At 44.4% G+C, this 22,131-nt stretch overlaps 2 protein-coding genes across 3 annotated transcripts; one reads left to right on the top strand and one right to left on the bottom strand.

The window, feature by feature from the left end:
* The first annotated feature begins 1,036 nt into the window (after window positions 1-1,036).
* Window positions 1,037-5,424, top strand: LOC144326230 (uncharacterized). The gene has a single exon (XM_077922701.1). The coding sequence runs from the start codon at window positions 3,431-3,433 to the stop codon at window positions 4,358-4,360; it is 930 nt and encodes a 309-aa protein (XP_077778827.1). The 5' UTR covers window positions 1,037-3,430; the 3' UTR covers window positions 4,361-5,424.
* A 3,293-nt stretch (window positions 5,425-8,717) lies between these two features.
* LOC114592015 (zinc finger protein RFP-like) lies at window positions 8,718-18,979 on the bottom strand. 2 transcript variants are annotated; one of them, XM_077921987.1, is made up of 9 exons: window positions 18,947-18,979; window positions 18,372-18,800; window positions 16,289-16,384; window positions 15,459-15,689; window positions 14,269-14,291; window positions 13,547-13,662; window positions 12,877-12,921; window positions 11,773-11,877; window positions 8,718-9,746 (listed from the first exon to the last, which is right to left on the bottom strand). In XM_077921987.1, exons 1-9 carry the CDS (start codon window positions 18,962-18,964, stop codon window positions 9,217-9,219), a joined length of 1,593 nt encoding a protein of 530 aa, XP_077778113.1. In that variant the 5' UTR covers window positions 18,965-18,979; the 3' UTR covers window positions 8,718-9,216. The 2 variants fall into 2 exon arrangements, with proteins under 2 accessions (XP_077778113.1, XP_077778116.1); XM_077921990.1 differs by having other exon boundaries at window positions 12,889-12,921.
* Window positions 18,980-22,131: the final 3,152 nt, after the last annotated feature.

Raw genomic sequence — 22,131 nt, 5'->3', positions numbered from 1 at the left:
CTGGGACAGAAGGGCAGCCAATGTGTGAATCACAAAGATGAAGCTCATAAGTTAGAACGCAAGTTGATACACGGTGCAAATGGCTGCATGTAACACAGCTTCCCAACATGCATACTAACACAATGTAACAGAGCACAGTGAGAATCAAAGTTTAGTTAGCAATGCTTATTGCGCATGTGTATTAAACATGAAATGAGGTAATGATGTACATGATAATAATAATAATAATAATAATAATAATAAATTTTATTTATATCCCGCCCTCCCCAGCCGAAGCTGGGCTCAGGGCGGCTAACAACAATCAAAATAGTCCAACATTCTAAAAACATTCATTATAAAATTAATTAAATCAAATTAAAATCAAATTAATGGCAACCATCAAGCAAAATTCTGTGCAGATTGCCAGAGGAGGGGGTCAGGCTGCGCCCTGACCAAAGGCCTGGTGGAACAGCTCTGTCTTGCAGGCCCTGCGGAAGGATGTCAGGTCCTGCAGGGCCCTAGTCTCTTGTGACAGAGCGTTCCACCAGATTGGAGCCGCAGCCGAGAAAGCCCTGGCTCTAGTTGAGGCCAGCCTAACCTCTCTGTGGCCTGGGATCTTTAGGATGTTTTTATTTGCAGACCGTAAATTTCTCTGTGGGACATACCAGGAGAGGCGGTCCCGTAGGTACGAGGGTCCTAGGCCGTATAGGGCTTTAAAGGTTAAAACCAGCACCTTAAACCTGATCCTGTACTCCACCGGGAGCCAGTGCAGCTGGTATAGTACCGGATGGATATGATCTCGCAGCGAAGACCCCATAAGGAGTCTCGCCGCGGCATTCTGCACCCGCTGGAGTTTCTGGGTCAGTCTCAAGGGCAGCCCCACGTAGAGTGAGTTACAATAATCCAGTCTGGAGGTGACCGTCGCGTGGATCACAGTGGCTAGGTCAGGGCGAGAGAGATAAGGAGCCAACTGCTTAGCTTGGCGGAGATGAAAAAATGCCGCCTTTGTTATAGCTGTAATCTGTGCCTCCATAGAGAGGGAGGTATCGAAGATTGGTGAAAATTGAAATCCTTTGTTTGAAATGTTATAAATACCACTGCCCTGACCCTTGGGCGGGGTTGCAGTTTTGCGAAAAGATTCGACTGTAACCTATTGCTTTGCAGTAAACAACAATGGACTCTTAACACCTCTTGCCTCTGAGTTTTATTGGCGTAAACTCAGAAGATAAGCCATTTTTTGCTTACAACAAGGGGATTTGCAGAACTGCAGTTAAGTATCTCTAGTCTGAACCAGTGGAGGACAAGGTGCTCATGTCTGCTCTTATATTATTACTCTTAAACTGCTGTTGCTTTATTTGAGTCTTTAATATATGAAATAAACAAGGGCTCCATTGATCCAGGAAGTGGGAGCTGTGGTCTGAACCAGCAGGGGTCTTCTGAAAGTATGCGCTTTTAAGTGAGATAAAAATCAAAACAATTACTCTATGTTTGAAATGACTGGCTTCAGATTTAACATTTCCCAACATGACCCATGTTGATGTGAGGCACATGTGGGGAGCCTTTTGCAGCCCAGATGCTGCATTGTGTCTGGAGTTTGAAAAAATTTGGCCCCACCCCATGGGTGAAATTTGATGGATGGGACAATCACATAATATCACTATGAAATTACACGATTGACAGATGAGTTCCCTACCCATGCCTTATGGGAAACATTTGAAATAACTTGCGCTGTGGATAGATAGGACCAGTAGCAAAAGTGAGCAGAGTTCCTGCTATGTTCTCCATCCACACAAGCAAGAGATATTATCACGGTCCAAGGACAGATTTTAGTCAGAAGTGCATGCAAGGGACCAGAGGCCTGTATCCTGACGGCCATTTTGAGGGGCCTGCATCATTTGGCTCCTGCAGCTGAGGTTTTCCAACCCTAGTGGGAGCTTGAGCTCTTTTTTTATTATTATTGCGTGAAAACATTTATTTCAGTAAACCCACAGAGACACTTCTTTAATTGTGTACACTTGCCTTTAAACTTTTGCAGATCTTACCTGTGTTTTTATTGAAAACCATTTATACTATTCTTGTACCACAGCTTAGTTGTTTTTTTTTAAAAAAACCTGAACTGGTTTCCAAACATTTCCAAATAAACAAAAGTGACAATGATACAACAATATTTCAATAACATTTCTTAAAAACAAAAGTAAACTATACATCATATAAAACTGAGAAGTGTACAGAACAGAAAATTTAAAAACAATTAGGAGCCAGAATCTATCAAAACCTGGGTAAACATTTAAGTTTTTACGGGATGTTTGGAAATATCTACTGTCTCCATCTCATGAATTATCTGAGAGAGAGCATTCCAGAGGGTGGGTGCTGCACCCACAAATGAAGTGACCACCCATGGGTGTTGGAGTGACCGCAGCAGGGCTTCATAAGCTTGAGCTCTTACTGCTGAATTTTGTCTCTCATTTCACCCAATTCCAAGGGACCAGTTCACATTTCATCCGAGGAACAACTGGTATTTTTTATCATACAAAATGTAGCTGCTTATTCACATCTTCCTGGTCTGACAACAGGGCAGGTGGATGGGACTCTGGCTCACCCTTCTCATGGTTCATGTACCTCAGTTTAAGAACAGCCCTCTTTACGAACTACAGTGGAAACTTGTGTTATGTACCGTCCTCCTTGCAAACACTTCGGGTTACGAGTTCCGTTAACCCGGAAGTAGATGCTCCCAGTTGCAAATTATGCCCCGGGATGCGAGTGGAAGTCGCACACCGGCAGCATGGCAGCAGTGGGAGGCGCCATTAGCGAAAGCTAATGAGCGGTTATGAGCAGTTTCGGCTTAAGAACGGACCTCCGGAACAAATTAAGTTTGTAACCAGAGGTACCACTGTATTCAGTTTACAAACCACTGTACTTTGTAAACAACAGTGAAGGAACAGTATGTAGACTCAAACAGGGCAGACTTCTGTCACATTCTAGTCTTGTTTGTTTTGGGGGAAGTTCCCACACATTGAAATTTAAGTTCCATTCCATTTGCTTTCTATTGTTAACACCTGTGGGAAAGCTAAATACAGATCACCACAGTAACATGCAAAACAAGAGTCATGTTCCTTTGCCACGTCCTCCAACAGTTCATACTTGCTTCAGCTGAGCTGGCGATCAGCGGTCCTCCTGAATCAGGCCGGAGATCCATCAAAGATACCCTCAACAGGCGACTGACTGGTAATTTGAGGGCATTCTTAAAGGAAAGTAGGCTCCTTTTCTTAAAGAGATGGATTGGATTAAAGAGATGGATTGGCTTCGTGTGGGAGAAAAACTGTGGTTTAAATATCTCTGCTATCAGATCCAGAGAGTAACTCACCCACTGAGCATGGAGTCTCTGAGATCTGTGCAGAAACAGTTGCAGGGTTATGAGTGAGACACAAGGAATCTGGTCGCATGCTTGGACATGGCGCTGAGGAATTTCAAGCAGGAGCCTACATGCGTGAAGGAGAATGCCACTTTGTTGATCAAGAGTGATGGGGTCGAGTTGAAATTCTCCTGTGGGAATCAGAAATGTCTCATCTGCATAGATGACGCTGGCGGAGAACTCCAGTACAATGCCTCTGAGCTCTCAGGGGATGTCTATCTGTCAAGATTATGTTGCAGGCCCCAGCCACTGAATGTGGCAAGTCTCCAGGGAGTGAAGGAAAGTTTGGAGAAATGGGAGATGGGAGAACATTTGAGAAGATGTCTCAAGCTAGCCCTGAAGGAGTTCCCTAAGGAACCCTTATTAGTGCAGGAAAATGCCCGGTTGATCATTAGGAAACGCAAAGTTCAACTGGAGTTCATCTCTGGGATGGGGCAATGTGAGATATTGGTGTGTTTTGACAAGGGGGAACCTCATTATGAGGTTGAACCGAAGACCTGGGAAATGTACCGGGAACGGCTACCACTCCACAAGGAGCACCTGAATGCCAAGAATTTGGAAAGCATCCGTAGAACAGTGAGATCCCTAGCAGGGACGCCTCCTGATGTCCGGAAGAGCCTTAATATTGCCTTGCACAGGTTCTGCCAGGAACCGGAGGATGTGAAGAAGAATGCCCGCATGGTGATTGAAGTGGAAGGAGGGGAGATGGAGCTAATCTCTGGGACCAGAGAGAATTGCATCGATGTCTCCTGTGTCGGTGGGGAAATATCCTACAGATGCAGCCGTCCAGCTCCAAGGCACAGGAAAGGGGTTCAAAGCAGGCAGGCACGAGGACGCCATCTCCAACGCTACCAGCCCTACCCACGCTACCACCGTGATCAACTCCCGCCCGGAAACCAATGTCCCCACTGTGGAAGGACGTGTGGATCCAGAATCGGCCTCCACAGTCACTTACGGACTCATTGTTAAAACCGTTTTTATGGAAGACAATCTTACTCGGCTATGAGTGATCACCAAAGAAGAAGAAGACTAGCGCAACTATCACCAGATAGTTCTTGTGGCACTAAGCTTTGTTGTTCATGGGCACCACCTACGTACCTAAACACTGTCAGCTCAACCTCACAGGTCTGTGTGCTTTCAGCAAGTCCTACAAAGTTCTGGCCTGAGAGTTGCTCTGACAGCTCCCCATTTCCTGCCATTTTCTTAGGATCAGGACCACCACCTGATTTTGACCTTCCACTCGCTGATGTTGCTGACCACCTGCCCTGGTACTGTTGCCTAAGATCTCACGTGCTGCTTGACCTTCACAATGCTCCTGCCTCTGAGACCTCTGATCCAGATCCGGCTTCTCTGAAACTGGACCTTATGTTGTGGATGCCCCTGTCTCCGGCCATTGGATCCTGATCTCTGGAACTTTGACTTCATCTCAACAGCCAGCTTCCCTTGAACTCTGGGCTCCCTGAAGGTTTGGAACAGAACTGGGCTGGGACCTGACACAAGCCAACAAATATGTAGGTGCTGTTCGGGACACTTTGGGGTGGTAAAGTGCAGTAAAGTGTGCAAACGTGAGTAAAAATAACATACAAATATGAATTATTTTAGGGAAATATATTATCTATGGGGAAATATGCTTTGCAAAAATGTGTCTGTTATTTAGGCTATCAAGTAGCAAGCCTGTTGATTTCAAGCACCAGTAGCACCTTAGAGACCAACTAAGAACAAACATACCCAGAACAAACTTAGTTGGTCCTCTAAGGTGCTGCTGGAAAATTGTCTTTTTTCAAAAAAAAATATTATTATTATTTTGGAAGGATTCTTTTAAAGACTTCCAGGGACAATAAGATTTTATTCTTTCAAGGGAGTTTTTAGGAGCTATCTTTTTAAAGAATTTTTTTGTTTATTTCTTTTAAATAAATAAACGTGTATATTAGAAGATTGCACAGAAATGCCCAGGACTTTTAAAACAAAGCAAAGCAAAATGAAACCAAACCACTAACTGATGTAGGAATGCAGAGAACTGAATTTAAGCCTGGGGGGGGGGGGGATCAGAGTGAAACTGAAATTGCCACATTTGTAGCTGTTGGGACCTCACTTTAATCTCATTTCCTTTGTAAGTGAAATAAAAGAAGATGGTGCCAAGTACCATCTTTAGTTTCTTTCTTTCTTTAAAGCATTTCTACCCTGCTCTTCAGCCAAAACAGCTCTTGGAGCAGTTTACAAACATCAGTAATAAGATGTTCCCTGCTCTTACAATCAAAGAATCATAGGATCATAGAATCGTAGAACTGGAAGGGACCTTGAGGGTCATCTAGTCCAACCCCTGCAATGCAGGAATCTCAGCTAAGCATCCATAGCAGAGGGCCGTCCAACCTCTGCTTAGAAACCTCCAGGGAAGGAGAGTCCACCACCTCTCAAGGTTGCGTTTCAGCACACAAATTGTCTTAGAGAATGTGAATTAGGTAGATTTGCCTTTGAACTGAATGAAATTCTTCCTGCGTCCCTCCCATCAGATGTCAAGGAAATAAACAACTACCTGACATTTAGAAGACATCTGAAGGCAGCCCTGTTCAGGGAAGTTTTTAATGTGTGACATTTTAATGTATTTTTAATCTTTGTTGGAAGTTGCCCTGAGTGGCTGGCGAGACCCAGCCAGATGGGCCGGGTACAAATAATAAATTACTACTACTACTGTTTAGGAAAGTTTTTAATGTTGATCTTTTATTCTGTTTTTAAGATTCTGTTGTGAGCCGCCCAGAGTGGCTGGGGAAACCCAGCCAGATGGGCGGGGTATAAATAATAATAATACAGTGGTACCTCTGGTTACGAACTTAATTCGTTCCAGAGGTCCGTTCTTAACCTGAAACTGTTCTTAACCTGAGGTACCACTTTAACTAATGGGGCCTCCCGCTACCACTGCGCGATTTCTGTTCTCATCCTGAGGTAAAGTTCTTAACCTGAGGTACTATTTCTGGGTTAGCGGAGTCTGTAACCGGAAGTGTTTGTAATCCGAGGTGTTTGTAACCCAAGGTACCACTGTAATAATAATAATAATATTAACAACTAAATAATGCTGCATCCCCCAGCCACGCTGCTCATAGTTATGTATTTTCCCTCTTGGGAAAAACAGGTGAGAGAGTAACAATGTCTATCCTGCCAGGAATCTGGTACAACATCTTTGCAGTGGCAACCAGGAAGTTCATGCAGTCAAGGTACAGAGCATTGTGTTGGCTTCTGTGCTGGTTGCAGAGGAAACTCCATTCAATAGGGGGCAGCAGAGAAACACAGGAGGCGAGAGCAGAGCTGAAACTAGGCTTTCTGTCACCCCTGTCAAAGACCCAGTTTGGCACCTCAACCCCCTGGATGCGTGTTTGTGTACATACATACACATACATACATAAATACACACACCCCTCAACACATTTATTTGTACAGGGCATAAAAAGTAGGCAATATATCATCTGAATACAAAGGAACCCTAAGTATTATTATGACTGTATGACCAAAGGGGAAATTAGCAGCCTTTCCAGTAAAAGCAAATTGTTTGTCAAAAGTAGAACTTCCATGGGCAGCATTTGTCTATCTGAGGTCAGGTTTTGAATTGGATTTATTTGGTCACAGGATCGTTTAATGACTGCATTTTCATAAGATCAGCCACGGTGTTCTGGTTTCCTTTTAAAATGTTTTCTCTCTGTCTCTCTTTGAGGCTTTTTGCCACCCCACCCCTCTTCCTGGTTCTGCGCAAACCTTTTCAAGATTGCTTTCAATTTTTTTTCCTGTCTGATTGCTCATTTTAGGAAATGATAATTTTGTAGTCATTTTAGGTTCCATGTAAGGCGAAGAAATAAATCTCCCCCCAACAAATTGTGAAATTTGGCTTTCACGACATTTCTTGCTGTTTCTATTTTTCTACTGTCTTCTCTCTGTTTATTTGAAAAAGACAATCCCAGTACTGCTCCTATGCTTTGTAACTTTTAATTTTTTTTCTTGATTGTTTGTACTTTATATTAATAAAAACTATTTTAAAAAAGGAGGTTTCTTCTATGGGGTTTCAAAATCCTACTTGGGGTTGGGGCGGGCGGGCAGAGCAACAACATTGTTGCTTTCCTGGAAGGTGTGCAGTGGTGTGAAGAAGCCTAGATTTAGGACCACCAACCTCAATCTTCCCTGATTGGACCTCACTATCACCTCCTTGCTAGGTATACAGTATATATTCAATAAGAAGGAGTCGTCTGAGGGCAAAACTAGCCTGTGTTAATTTCAAATCTGTGCAGGACTGTTGTGTTTTTTTAATACACAAATTGCCAGCAGGATCTCCAGTCAAGAATAAGGCCCCTTGAATGGGTTATTCCACCTACCTGCCAGTGTCCTTTGTGCACTACTTCCTGAGCACCCGACGGACGGCCATTTTTCAGGTCCTTGGGAGCCGCATTGCAGGGGGTTTCCGGTGGCCCTTTGCTCAGCGGGAAGCTCAGGAAGTGCTGAGCGTTGGGCTTGCTCACCAACTAAATGCTCACCGACCCACTCGGCACTTTCCAGGCACCAAGCCAAAGCAGCTTCCTCCAGGGATCATCTGTGCAACTGGCTTCCTCGCGCAAAATTCTGCTGTGCAGCTGATCCAAGCATGTCCATCTCTTTGCCCCACACCGGATACAGCATTTGATGACAGGTGTGGGGCAAGGGGGTATGCACTGGGGGAAACTGCCTCAAGTTTCAATTTGGGACCAGTGCTGGGCCAAATCTGGCCTGCAGGCTGGAGGATCTCTATCCTTGGAGCCTTCTTGTATAATAATAATTATTTTTTGGTATAATTTTTTTGTTTTACATTTTAGAATACAGTGGTACCTTGGGTTACAGATTCTTCAGGTTATAGACGCTTCAGGTTACAGACTCCGCTAACCCAGAAATAGTACCTCAGGTTAAGAACTTTACCTCAGGATGAGAACAGAAATTGTGTGGCAGCAGCAGGAGGTCCCATTAGCTAAAGTGCTACCTCAGGTTAAGAACAGTTTCAGGTTAAGAACAGACCTCCAGAACAAATTAAGTTCTTAACCTGAGGTACCACTTATTCATTTAACTTCCTTTCTTCTCTTTCCATGGTTCATTTTGCATGCCATAAATCCCTGCATATTTTACATAAAATAAACCATTGAGTATTCCATTATTGCATCCATCAAAACTTATTTACACTGTTGAATTTATCTTAATGCTGTCAACGTTTTCAAGTTTCAAGGACATTTCCCCTTTAGGTTGTTACTCTAGGCTCAGATTTTCACCTCATTAGGTGAAACATAGCCAGGGATAAGGACCACAGACTAAACACTGAAACTGAAAACAAGGAGATGGTTTATTGATGCAAAACGCTCAGTACAATACAGAACTGATATTGTAGACCAGCGGGCGCCCACTTTTTTGGACGAGGGCACATCTCAAGTTTTGAGGGTGTGCTGTCGGTACCAGTAACAAAATGGCTGCCACAGGACCATAACAAAACATGGCTGCCATAATACAATATGAGAGGGAATACAGAGGTGATGAAGCTTTTCCCATGACTGTCTTTTCATACTAGAAGAGGCTTAGCCTGTTGGATTTCTGCCTGCCAGGCCATTGTTGAAAGCACAAGAACACTGTTCTTCCCACATGCCAACCCGCTCTTGCCCCACAGATGGAAAGGCCCAAATTTCTGTGGCCATTCCTCCCTGAGCGCCATTCTACAGCTCTTTGCTTGGATCTCATACAGTTGCACGGGAAGTGCAAAAACAACTCCTCTTTTTCAGGGCATTGGGGGCGATTGGGGAGGGGACTGTGAGGAGTCGTGCCCTCAAGATTCAGCAGCTCAGTTCAGCTCCTTGCCCGACCAAGAAAAAGGGCCGGATTTCCTCCCCAAAGAAGGACGCGTTCGGGAAAGTGAAGATCAAGACATCTCCTTTGACATCAACAAATCCCACAGAACCCTTTTCGTAGTCCAGGGTCACCCGGATCTTCCTGAGCTCGTGATTCAACAGCAAAGGGGTCCGCTCAGGGGCAGTAAAAGCCCAAAGTCCATACAATGAGCCAACTATGGCTTTCCCGACAGCCCAGATTCCTACACTGGGTTGAAGGCTGACCTGTCCCTTCCTCGGGGTGGAGTCGCGTGCCACCCCCACAGCCCACGTGGCATTTTTCTCTCCTCCAACTTCCACTTCCCACCATTTTCTTACTGCACGGAATCTCTCGCTGCCCAGCACGTAGGTCTTCGGATCAAATCTCTTTCGGCTGTCGGGCAGATTTTGCTTTTCCCTTCCACATCTCACACTCTTCCTGTCTTCAGAGAGAATGAGGTAGTGATTTGCTGTTTCTGGATCCAAAACTATATTCACTGTAAGAGAGAGAGATTCACACACAGAGAAAGAGGGAGCCGGGTCAGTGTTTGAATTATAGGGGAAGGTGCATGTGTGCATCTATCTTTTGTGATACCCTATAGTTTTTTGTGTGCTTAGGAAGCTACCGAGGGGGTTCTGGGTTGGCTACAATTTGGAGGGATGAAATGGGAATCAGGGCTAGGAAATGGCAAATTATCAATTTTTGGTTTCTTATATTTTCTACTCCTAAATTCAGTTCTCCACACTTTCACATTGCTTTGCAAATTCTTTTTTTTTTTTTAAGTACTCATGAAAATCCATCTGTGTTGCTAGTGTGAATTTCTCCTAACGCACATTTTTTTGGCATGTTTGTACACATAGGGACGTGGGTCGAGCTGTGGTCTAAACCACTGAGCCTCTTGGGCCTGCTGATCAGAAGGTTGACGGTTCAAATCCCCATGACAGGGTGAGCTCCTGTTGCTCCGTCCCTGCTCCTGCCAACCTAGCAGTTCGAAAGCACATCAAAGTGCAAGTAGATAAATAGGTACTCCCTCCCTTGCGCTGCTTTGGTTTTGGTGTTCCATTGCACCAGAAGCGGCTTAGTCATGCTGGCCACATGACCCGGGGGGGCGGGGACTGTCTGCGGAGCGGACAAACGCCGGCTCCCTCGGCCTGTAAAGTGAGATGAGTGCTGCAACCCCAGAGTCGTTCACGACTGGACTTAACTGTCAGGGGTCCTTTACCTTTTTTTACACGTTGCATCCTTGGAGAACTGTGCGGCAAAATTTGGAGGAGTGCAAATTCCGAAGGAGGCTGACATCACAGTTTGCGTATACTTTCAGGAAGTGTGAATTAGGTAAGATTCGCCTTTCCACGTGAATTGACCTGAATCTTTCCCCATCCTTAGTCAGAGCGGAGCTTATGGATTTTGTTAAGGTGGTGAGGCTCAGAGGGCAGTGACTTGCCCAAGGAACTGAATTGGAGACTGCAATCCTACACTTGCTAGCTTGGAAATGAATCCCTCTGAACTCCATACAACCTATTGTTAAAACTTTTGGAATCCAATGAACCTTTGAAGTGCTTTCACCTGTTGCACAGCAGAGTATAGAAGAGTATCACAGCGATTGCTGAGCAACTCTTCAGATTGCCCAGCTGAACGACGAGCAGGAACAAAAACTGCTGACTACTAACTTGGTTCTTGTTGTTTTATTATTTACAGCAGCAAACATACAAGCTATTCACAAGTTACTTTTTACAACACGACTTCTTAACTCTCAGTAACTCCTCAGCACTAACCACACCACACTAACACTCTCCAACACACACCAGTGTTATAGGTCATGCCTGCATAAGGAACTCAAGACAATCACTTGGTTGTTGCTGGGTCTCCTTATCTCTAGGCAGATTCCTTTCATGTCCTGTATTCCCATGCTGTGGAGATTCTAATTGCAAACTTGCTAAGCTGCCGGCAAATCATGGATTCCAACACCTATGTCTGGGCAGACCCAGGTAGATTGCTCTGTGTATCTCCATCTGCTGGTGGGAGGGGTGAACAGCCTTTGGAGCTATGAAGAAGGAAGGAAGGAAGACCAGATGGAAGAGGGAAGAGAAGAAAAAGGAGCAGGAGAGAGTTTAAAAAAGGGGGAGGGAATGGCTCACACTCCTCTATGCTCTCTGATGGGTTTTTATTAGGTAAGTGTGGGAATATATTAACTATTAACATGTCTGCCTCCATTGTTGGTCAAAGGGGGGGGGGGAGAGAGAGAGAGAGAGAGAGAGAGAGAGAGAGAGAGAGAACAGGAAATATTTATTGGCTTCTTCCCCCTCAGGAGAGAAGGGGAAATGACACCACACACTGCCCTCTCTACCAATTACATTTCTATGGTCTATGGCCTATCAGCAAGACAGCTCTATGGTCTTAACTCATTCACATGCTAACTAGTAAGTATGTGCATTAGTACTGTAGATTTGACTGCAAAATCTCCCCCACACTCTCTCACACACACAAATGGGGGGGGGGGAATCCATCCCCAAGCAGCGTACCTGATGCTATTTTCCCAAGTGTTCCCAAGTTGCTCTTCTCCCTCATGATGCACATTTCACCTTGTTGTATGCTCTCTGGTGTTGAGGAGGGCATGGCAGAGCCAGCTGCAATAGCAAGGAACTTGATTAGTTGGGGACATCTTTAAGAAATGGCCAAGTAAGACCCTTAACAGTTGTGCTCTGGTTGACTCGGGCATTGCTTTCATCCTGTCTGTCTTGTCTGTGCACTGTCCCATTTGCTGTCAAGGGTCTGACTCTGTGAGACTCAGGGGAAGAGGCTGTGGGTATTCCACAGAAGCATTAGCTAGCATGGTGATCAGTGTCAATGGATCTGATCGTACCTATCTTTACTTCAAAGACGATGAAGGACTGGTCTTGTGTCTGGAGACATTAAACACTTGGTTACTTTGAACTGTGTGGGAGGAGTTTCCCTCTTAACGAACTCTGGAAGATGCTGTTCAGATGGGAGAAGGAAATCTCTGATGACTCCGTTTGCTGTGCTCATAACACACACCAGTTGAGATGTGGTGAACTCCCAGCTGACTTCAGCAAGCCACAGCATTCCAGCATTCCCATTACATTTTATGGAAACATTGGGACGGGGGGAGTGTTTCAGAAGAATCAATGCCAAATAATGAAGATTACTCAGAATTTTTAATAGAGAAATAGATAAGAAGAACACTCAAATGTCAAGCTTCAGCTACTCTTGTTTGCTTCCCAGTCCTCCAGTTCTGAGAGAGTTAGAAGACAAAACCAGAGTTTTGGAGCAGAGTGACAGGCTGTAAAAGGCAGCAAGATGGAAAGAAAATCAGAGCACGAGGGCTGGTTCCTGTTTTGAATGCAAGGCTGTGGCTATGGGAAAAACAAGACTCTCTTGGGTTGTCCGCCTTGTGAACCCCTCCACCATAGGCTCAGAATGTATATATGTGTGAATAAACCATATATCCTAAAGACACCACAGTCTCTGCTGTGCCTCATTTCCCAAAAGAAAATCAAACCCTGGGGATGCAGCTTGGGACCCCAGCAATCTTGTGCTGCTGGGAGATTGAAGTGCAAAACCCTCCCATTTCTCATCTGCAAAAATTGTTTAATGATCTGCCAAACCTGGAAATGTACCTTTCTTTTCTTGAGGTCCAGAGAGCACAACGTCTGAGGAAAAAAGTGAAATGAGGAAAAAGTCAATATTCGTACTTGGCTCCAAGGGCATTGCTTTAGATTTAGAATGTCTGCAAGAGTGTTCATACATAAATCTAAAATTTAGCCACAGTTCTCCATCTTCCTCCCTCTTCCAGCATTAGCATTAAGTGTTATGACAGCATGTTCGGGGTGGGGGACACAGAGAAGAGTTGCCTCCCCCAGCTCTGAGAGAGTTAGAAGACAAAACCAGAGTTCTGGAGCAGAGTTTAGGGATGTGACAGGCTGCAAAAGGCAGCAAAACAGAAACAGAACCAGAGCACGATGGTTGATTCCTGTTTTGAATGCAAGGCTGGGGCTATGGGAGAAACAAGACTCTCTTGGGGTGCCTGTGAACCCCTCCATTGTAGGCTCAGATTGTATATATGTGTAAATAAACCATATATCCTAAGGACACCACAGTCTCTGCTGTGCCTCATTTGCCAATAGGAAGCTCGAACCCTGGGGAAGCAGCCTGGGACCCCTGGAATATTCATCATTTGGAAATTGGCAAGGCATGCAACTCTATCTATCATCTATCTATCTATCATCTATCATCTCTATCTATCCCATATCTACATCATACAATGATCTTTGTTACCTTTAAATTTCTCGGTCTCCTTCTCCAAAAAAGGATGCATTTTGGAGAAATTATCTATTTGCTCTTCTAATCCAGGAGGAAAAGCATTCATGGTTTTATATTCATTTTCATTACTCCTAGGAAGAAGAAAGTGAAGAAAGTGAGGTTTATTGTGCTCCATCAGGTCATTCTCAAGTCATTCTTAATTCAGTCGTCAGAATGAAGGAGAAAAGTGGGAGCAGCAGGAAGATACCAAGGGCTCGTCCATGATAGGTTTTTCTTTCATTCCCCCTGCTTTCCCCAGGAAAGTCCCCACTGTTTACCGCTGAATCGGAACAAAGGTCATTTGGGTTTTCTGTGGATTGACAGCTGAATAGAAGCAAACATTTTAAGAATGAACCCCACAAAGCCAGTCTTCCTCCTTCTCGTCACTTCCTCACGGCCCTGCTATGTGTTTTATATGCATTCTGCCCCCCCCCCCCAAAAATCCTATCCATTTTGGTATGCTGTTCTATGCATACCCCAAGGCACTTTTTGTGCATTTCCCCATACAAAAAAATGCATCACAACATTTGTAAAATTGTGCAGTCAGATTGGTAACTGTTTTTTTGATCTGCTTATTGCTCTGTAAACTCTGAATTAGATTGGTTCAAATAAAAGTATAGACCAAATCAATTTATCCCTTACCTCCAAGGAAGGAAATTAATATTATTCATATTAATATTCATAACAAAGCCACATACCTTTCCAGGATGCTTCTCATATTCTAGATGGAAGAGACAGAATGAGAGAAATTCAGTCCCTTGCACCAGTTGCCTCCAACAGTTTATTACTTTCCCCTTTTCTTTATATATTAACCAAATACTAAAGTGCACATGCCTACTGTAAATACTTCTATAGACTATAGACTGATGAACAGCCCTTCCCCAGAGGACAACCTGGAGGGTTTCGTTGCACCATTGCTGACCTGCAAGAATTCAGTCACTGGCTGCTTCTGTTTCTCCTCCAGCTGCTTAATTAAACTACAAAAGCCCAGACATTTGCTTCTAAATTTGAAAATCCCCCCGAATGGGCATGTAGGCCCCCCTCTCTGCCCCAGAACCCCACCCCCAGTTATGCTTCGTCATGGAATGGGATCTTCTGCCAACTGCAAGTGATCCCAGGCTATGCTCTGCTGTTGGCTCCCACCACTGGTGCTGCCAGCCTGAGAGTAGATGTCTACCTGCTACTGCTGACAATGTACATTGTTCTACACACAACAGCGAGGGCATGTTTGAATTGGGTAGAGGGAGAACTCAACTGGCCAGTGTTGCTGGTGCCATTGCCAATACTAGCACAAAAACTCCCTTGATCCAGTGTAATTTGGCAGGCTTCATCCCCACTTCAGGAGCAGCTTTGCCTGCAAATTTCATCCACTTCTATCAAAAGGGAGGACAGGGAGTAATAGATGTTTTAAATTTTCCAAGTATTGAAGCAGCAGAATGAAGCAGATCTGGACCAGAAGCAGAACAGGGAAGCTTTCCCATTGGTCAACCTGAATCATGCCGTTTGATGAAGCTCCAATCACAGTTTGGAACAAAACGTGTGACCAATGCATATCCCTACTATGAATTCAGTGGTACTTTTAGTTACGAACTTCATTCGTTCTGGAGGTCCGTTCTTAACCCGAAACTGTTCTTAACTAGAGGTGTGCTTTCACTAATGGGGCCTCTTGCTGCCGCTGCGCCGCCAGCACACGATTTCCGTTCTCATCCTGGGGCAAAATTCTCGAGGTAACTCTTCCAGGTTAGCGGAGTTTGAAACCTGAAGAGTGTGTAACCTGAGGCGTTTGTAACTTGAGGTGCTACTGTACTTCTGTAAACCAATAGAGTGGTTGGGGGTACAACCCTTACCTGTAGGACAACTTGGACTATTTAATTGTGCCAAGTCTTACCTGCAAGAATTCAGTCGCTGGCTGTTTCTGCTTCTCCTCCAGCTCCTTAATAAGGTCATCGATAGAGGACATTTCCTCAGAGAGTTTTGCAATATGTTTGTCCTCCCAGGATTTAATCTCATCGTCCAGTTCCTTCAGTTGAGCCAGCAGGAGGCACTCTTGTTCTTCCAGAAACTGGTGCAATTGCTTGAAATCAGCCATGATTTTCTGCCTCTCCATGTCTGTCTGCTTCTGCAAGGAGAGAGTCATGGCCAGAAAAAGACATTTAGATGTCCCCTTAATTCCATGTGCACAACCTGACTGGCAGGGCAGCTGATGTTTACTTCAGAAGTTCAGTCACAGCTGAGGGCATCAGGCAGGCTAAATTAGCAGGACACGGCCTCTTTGCTTGGCTCGGTCCTCAGTATTTTCCTGCTGCTCACCTACTGAACTATTAAACTGCTGCTGCTCTCTATTCGCTGGCATCTTCAGCCTGCCTTGGCCACCTCACTCTGCCTAATAGTAGGGCCGTGAGGAAGTGATGAGAAGGAGGAAGACTGGCTTTGTGGGGTTCACTTCGTTCTTAAAGGATTAATGCTGGCATGGCTGGACATTTTTGGACTCAAGGACTACATTTGCCCTTAGACAACCCAACCAATTTTAGCCTATCCTGCTCTTCAAGGTCTGAAGCAGAGACCTTTCCCAACTCTACCACCCATTATCCATTTAATTGATAATGCCAATGATCAAATCTGGGACGCTGAGCAAGTGAAGCATAGGCTCCACCACAGAATTAAGGCCTCACTCTGTCAATATAACCATCCTGGAGAGGCAAGAAGATTTGCACCTACCAGCAGATTCTGGCTTTCGGTCTCCCTCTTCAGTTTAGAAGACAGAATTTCTTCTCTCTGTTCCTTCAGGAACTCCAAATGACGCAGGATTCTACCCTGGGGTGGCCAAAAAGGCATTTGGGTTAGTTTTGGCAATAGAGATATACTCATAAACTGTAACAGGCATGTCTGCTCAAGAAACCAAGAACATGAAGGATGAGGAGAGTCTACGTACAGCTTCTAGGAAACTTCCATTCTCAGTGTAGAATTAAATCAGTGTTCACATATGCATATTTATATAGCTAATAATTCATTTTCTGATTAAATCTGGGGGAAACAAGAGGGCTCAAAATTATGGGGACACAGTGTAAGAGATAAAAAGTTTTCTCATATACCAAGTTTGCACAAAACAGAGTATCTGTATGGGATTCAGATCCTGAGCCAAGTCAGTCACCCTCTCACATTTTCTGCACCAAAGCATGCTCTTTTCCAAAGTTAAATTGGGGTACGAACCAGAGGTTGTGGCTGGTGCACAGTCCTTTTCAGAGCTCGTTCTTTTTCTTTTCTTCTTTTAAGAAAAACAGCTTCCAGTATTCACCATGAAGTTATCACAGGAAGTGCCACACTTTTCACATTTGGGGTGGAAAGGTGCTGGTTCCCCCGAGTTCCCCCATAAGAAACCACACTGGCCCTAATAACATCCTTTACAACTCATAACTTCACGGGATTTGCTCCTCCTTTTCCCCCTTGCAGTATTTTGCAGGTAGAACTTCCTGGGCCTCTGCTAATAGGAAGCTTTGATATGGTTCTGCAGCAGAATTGTGAGCCCCGTGGCTCCATTGCTAATACCTGATACCTTTATGCTCTGGGGTTTTTGGACATATCTAGCAAGAGGGGAAGTGGCCTTACACTGAGTTATTTGTACCTCTGGTCCAACTAGCTCACTACTGGATGTACTGACTGGATTTCAGGTCCAGTATATTCCCAGCCCTACCTAGAAATGCTAAGGATTTCTGCATGCCAGATTGGGCTACTGTGACCCTTACTTACTTACTTACTTACTTACTTACTTACTTACTTACTTACTTAATTCATATACTGCCCTATACCTGAAGATCTCAGGGCAGTTCACAGAACAAAATCAGAATATAAAACCACAAAATATATAATCAAAATAAAAACAACCCCATACCCACCAAAAAAGAACCACGTTTTCTTTTTTCTTTTTTGAAATAAATTTTAATTTAAATTTTGCAACACACACACACTAACAAAAAGAAAAAGAAAAAAGAAAGAAAACATAAAATATAAAGAAAAAAAGAACAAAGAACATCAAAGGTAAATACAAAAACTTATACTAAGCAAATATTAAACAATTTGTATGTACAATATTTCAGTTCTTCTTTTCTTCCAATTGACTTCCTTCATCCTCAGCACGGTTCTACTTTCATATTTAGCAAACTGTTTCCTTCTCTTTTCATTTTTACCCCTTCTTCTTTCTGGTTTTTACCTTTTACCCCATAGTATGTTTTGCAAAAGTTAATCAAAACAAGTCCAAGGATTAATTTGAGGGCACTTTTTTTTAAAGGTAATCTCTATATTTTCTCCATTCTTTTTGGAATTTTCGTTTGGTCTGACCTTTAATTGCATCTGTCCTTCTGGCCAATTCTACATAGTCAAATAATTCATCTTGCCATTATTTTTTTGTCTGTATTACTTCTTTGCACGGGGGCGGAATGAGCCCCCCATGGTGGACATTTGGCGCGTCACCCGCTCAAAACTCCCAAGCCTCCCCCAAGCTGGCAAAATGAAGGGAAAAGGGGGGAATCCTGCCGGCAGAGCGGCGTAGCTCCCTTCGTTACCCCAACGGCTCGGAGTAGGCTTGGGGGTCACGGGCAGGCGGTGCACCAAATGTCACCCCCCTCAGTGAGGGCACTTGGAGCGGCCCACCCACCTGCACCTCCGCCCCCTTCCTGCACCCCTGAAAACACCCACCTGAATGTCACCTAGAGAAAAATGCAGCCCTCAGGGTGAAATATTTTCCCCATCCTTAGGATAACTGAGCATCCCTTGGAATTCTGGTCCCCATCCTACAGCTCCCTACCTGATACTCATCAAAGGCCTCCTCCTTTGGGATCACCTTGTGGTCCCTGTGCTCCTTGGATTTGTCGCACACCATACAGATGGGGGCTTGGTCGCCTTCGCCGAAGAGTTTCAGGGGCTCCTGCTGTCTCTCACAAACCCTTCCCAGTGCTTCCGCCCCTCTGGCCATCTGAAGGCTGAATTTCTTGACTATTTCCACAATGCTGGCCAGTTGCCGGTTGGGCCTGACATTCCTTTGCTGACAAGGTTCCCTGCACTGAGGGCAAGAAGCATCTTGGTCCGAGTTTCCCCAAGCCTGGGTGATGCAGCTTTGGCAGAAATTGTGGCCGCATTCTATGATCACTGGGTCTTTGAAATACTCCCAGCAGATGCGGCATGTCGTTTCCTCGCAGAGGTTCTGGACTGGACTCTCGTCTGCCATTTCGTCTGCCTGAAACGGGAATAAAAGCCTTAGTTTCATTTTTCCAGTTTAAAGTCCAAGGTTGGGTGGCTCTGCCTCTGGGTGGCTCATAGTGTTTGCAAAGCAGCAGCGTAAACCAGGAGAAACCCTCACAGTGTGCAGCTTCACATCCGTACCATGAATTCAAAGTGCATGGTGTCTGCCAAAGAATCTTGGCAATGGCTATTTACCTCAAAAAGCTACATTTTCCAGCACCCTTAACTAACCTTACAGTCCCCAGGAAAAATTGAGCGAGAGCCGTGTGGCCATCATGAGGCTAATAAAAGGTCAAATACGAACTGACTGGAGCAGGAGGGAAAAGGAAGTAAAGACTGAGAAAAACAATTGTTTACTCGAGAAGGAATTAGTGAGGGAAGAATTGGTTTCCTGTCTCCCACCCCCAGTTCTCATACAGTTTCTTCATGCAAACACTGTTGCTCCAGTCCCAAATGTTAATAGGATTTGGGGACAACTAACTTTTACTTTTGAATTTGCCACAGCTGGGACACTGTAGCTGCTATGATTAGGCTTTTAGATCAAAATATAATTAAAGTAAATAAGCCCAAAGAAAGAAAAGCAAAACCACATGAGTGTTTGCTTAAGTTTATGATTTCATGTGTTTTTATTGTGTGTGTCTGCCCTGAACTCCCCATCCTGGTCCAGTGCTGTAACCACTATACCACACTGTCTGTATCTGAAGGAGCATCCAATCCAAGTTGGGTTTAAGGATAAAGAGCCCTGAGAAGGGAGAGCAGTTGGCACCCTGGCGCTGCCCGTGTTCACAGTTAGCATCCAGTCAGCATACTGAGCAGGAAGACACAGTCTTTCCCCCTGATGCAGTAAGATGGACTGTATTTCTATTTCAATTGTACTGAGTATTTTAAAATTTGCTGTCTCCACGTACAAATGAGCACAAAGAATGACAGAATTGTAGAGATGGAAGGGATCCCAAGCGTCATCTAGTCGTAAGACTCTCAGCTAATGCATCTCTGACTTTCATGTACGTTTTCATTTAAATTTCTGACCTATTGTTTTTGGTGATATGGAGATGGTGGATCTGCTCTGTCCAAATGCCCTCGCTTGTTCACTTATTTACATTTCCTGCTTCTCTTTGTTCCTTAATTCCTCCACATACTGTCACTTCTCTACAAACAATAACACACCTCATTTCCCCCTTTCCCCTTTTAGGGGTTAGATTTATTGATTTTGTTTAAGAATATTTAATTCTAATTGCCTGCACCTGCCCCATTGCAGGGATTCCTCCTATATAGCTTAGTTTCAATGATCATTGATACGGAGCATCTCTGACTGACAACTTCTGCGTTCCTGTGTACTATTTCGGCTGGAAAAACCTACTGAAAATTCTCCTGGAAACCTTGTCGCCGAAGAAGCCCAATGGGCAAAACAAGGGTGTATCCTGAGAACTGGTCTATCATCAGCTGCCTTATTGTTACTAAGTAGTTCTGCTCGTGGGACGCGGGTGGCGCTGTGGGTTAAACCACAGAGCCTGGGACTTGCTGATCAGAAGGTCGGTGGTTCGAATCCCCGCAACGGGGTGAACTCCCATTGCTTGGTCCCTGCTCCTGCCAACCTAGCAGTTCGAAAGCACCTCAAAGTGCAAGTAGATAAATAGGTACCACTCCGGCGGGAAGGTAAACGGCGTTTCCGTGCACTGCTCTGGTTTGCCAGAAGCAGCTTAGTCTTGCTGGCCACATGACCCGGAAGCTGTACACTAGCTTCCTTGGCCAATAAAGCAAGATGAGTGCCACAACCCCAGAGTCGGCCACAACTGGACCTAATGGTCAGGGGTCCCTTTACCTTTACCTTTACCTTTACTAGTTCTGCTTGTTACACTCTCAAGACATAGGACTGCAGAAGGAAGATATCAGTATGAAATAGCATTGCCAACAGGAACTGTACATTGTAATCGTTGGACTTGACAATCTTTGGACTTGACTGTCCTTGGACTTTACGACAATAAAAACATATAGAAGGTTAATAGTAATATGATACGTTCTTGCCACCAGGAACTGTGCTTTGCAATTTTTTTATATGATGATTACAGTTTTATTATATACAATCTTATGTTACTTTACAGCCAGTTACGTGTGTGTTGTGGTATTCTGAACAGGATTTACGTAATGAGGCAATTGTGGTGTGTGTTGAACTTCTCAAATCTTCTCCCATCTCCCATTTCTCCAAACTTTCCTTCACTCCCTGGAGACTTGCCACATTCAGTGGCTGGGGCCTGCAATGTAATCTTGACAAATAAACATCCCCTGAGAGCTCAGAGGCATTGTACTGGAGTTCTCCGCCAGCGTCATCTATGCAGATGAGACATTTCTGATTCCCACAGGAGAATTTCAACTCGACCCCATCACTCTTGATCAACAAAGTGGCATTCTCCTTCACGCATGTGGGCTCCTGCTTGAAATTCCTCATTGTGTCTGGCTCATTCCTTGTGTCTGGCTCATAACCCTGCAATCGTTTCTGCACAGATCTCAGAGACTCCATGCTCAGTGGGTGTGTTTCTCTCTGGATCTGATAGCAGAGACTTTTAAACAAGAGTTCTTGACCCAGAAACTTTCCCACAATAAGCCAATCCATCTCACTAAGAATGCCCCTAAATTATTACCAGCCTGTTGAGGGTATATTTGATGAATCTCTGGCCTGATTCAAGAGGACTGCTGATCTCCAGCTCAGCTGAAGCAGGTATGAATTGCTGGAGGATGTGGTATAGGAACACATGTTTTGCATGTTACTGTGGTGATCTGTATTTAGCTTTCCTGCAGGTGTTAACAATAGAAAGCAAATGGAATTGAACTTACCAGTAAATTTCAGTGTGTGGGAACTTCCCCCAAAAAACAAACAAGACCAAAATGTGATGGAAACCTGCCATGTTTGAGTTTACATACGGTTCCTTCGCTGCTGTTTACAAAGTACAGTGGTACCTCGCAAGACAAATGCCTCGCAAGACAAGAAACTCGCTAGACGAAAGGGTTTTTTGTTTTTTGAGCTGCTTCGCAAGACGATTTTCCCTATGGGCTTGCTTCGCAAGACGGAAACGTCTTGCAAGTTTCTTTCCTTTTTCTTAACACCGTTAATACAGTTGCGACTTGACTTCGAGGAGCAACTCATAGAACGCGGTGTGGTAGCCTTTTTTGAGGTTTTTAAAGACTTTGGTGATTTTTTAAGCTTTTCCAAAACTTTCCCGACACCGTGCTTCGCAAGACGAAAAAAATCGCAAGACGACAAAACTCGCGGAACGAATTAATTTCGTCTTGCGAGGCACCACTGTACATGAACCATGAGAAGGGTTAGC

The sequence above is a fragment of the Podarcis muralis genome, chromosome 2 (genome assembly GCF_964188315.1).
Source record: "Podarcis muralis chromosome 2, rPodMur119.hap1.1, whole genome shotgun sequence".
Lineage (NCBI taxonomy): Eukaryota > Metazoa > Chordata > Lepidosauria > Squamata > Lacertidae > Podarcis > Podarcis muralis.
This window is presented reverse-complemented; position numbering and strand designations above follow the sequence as displayed.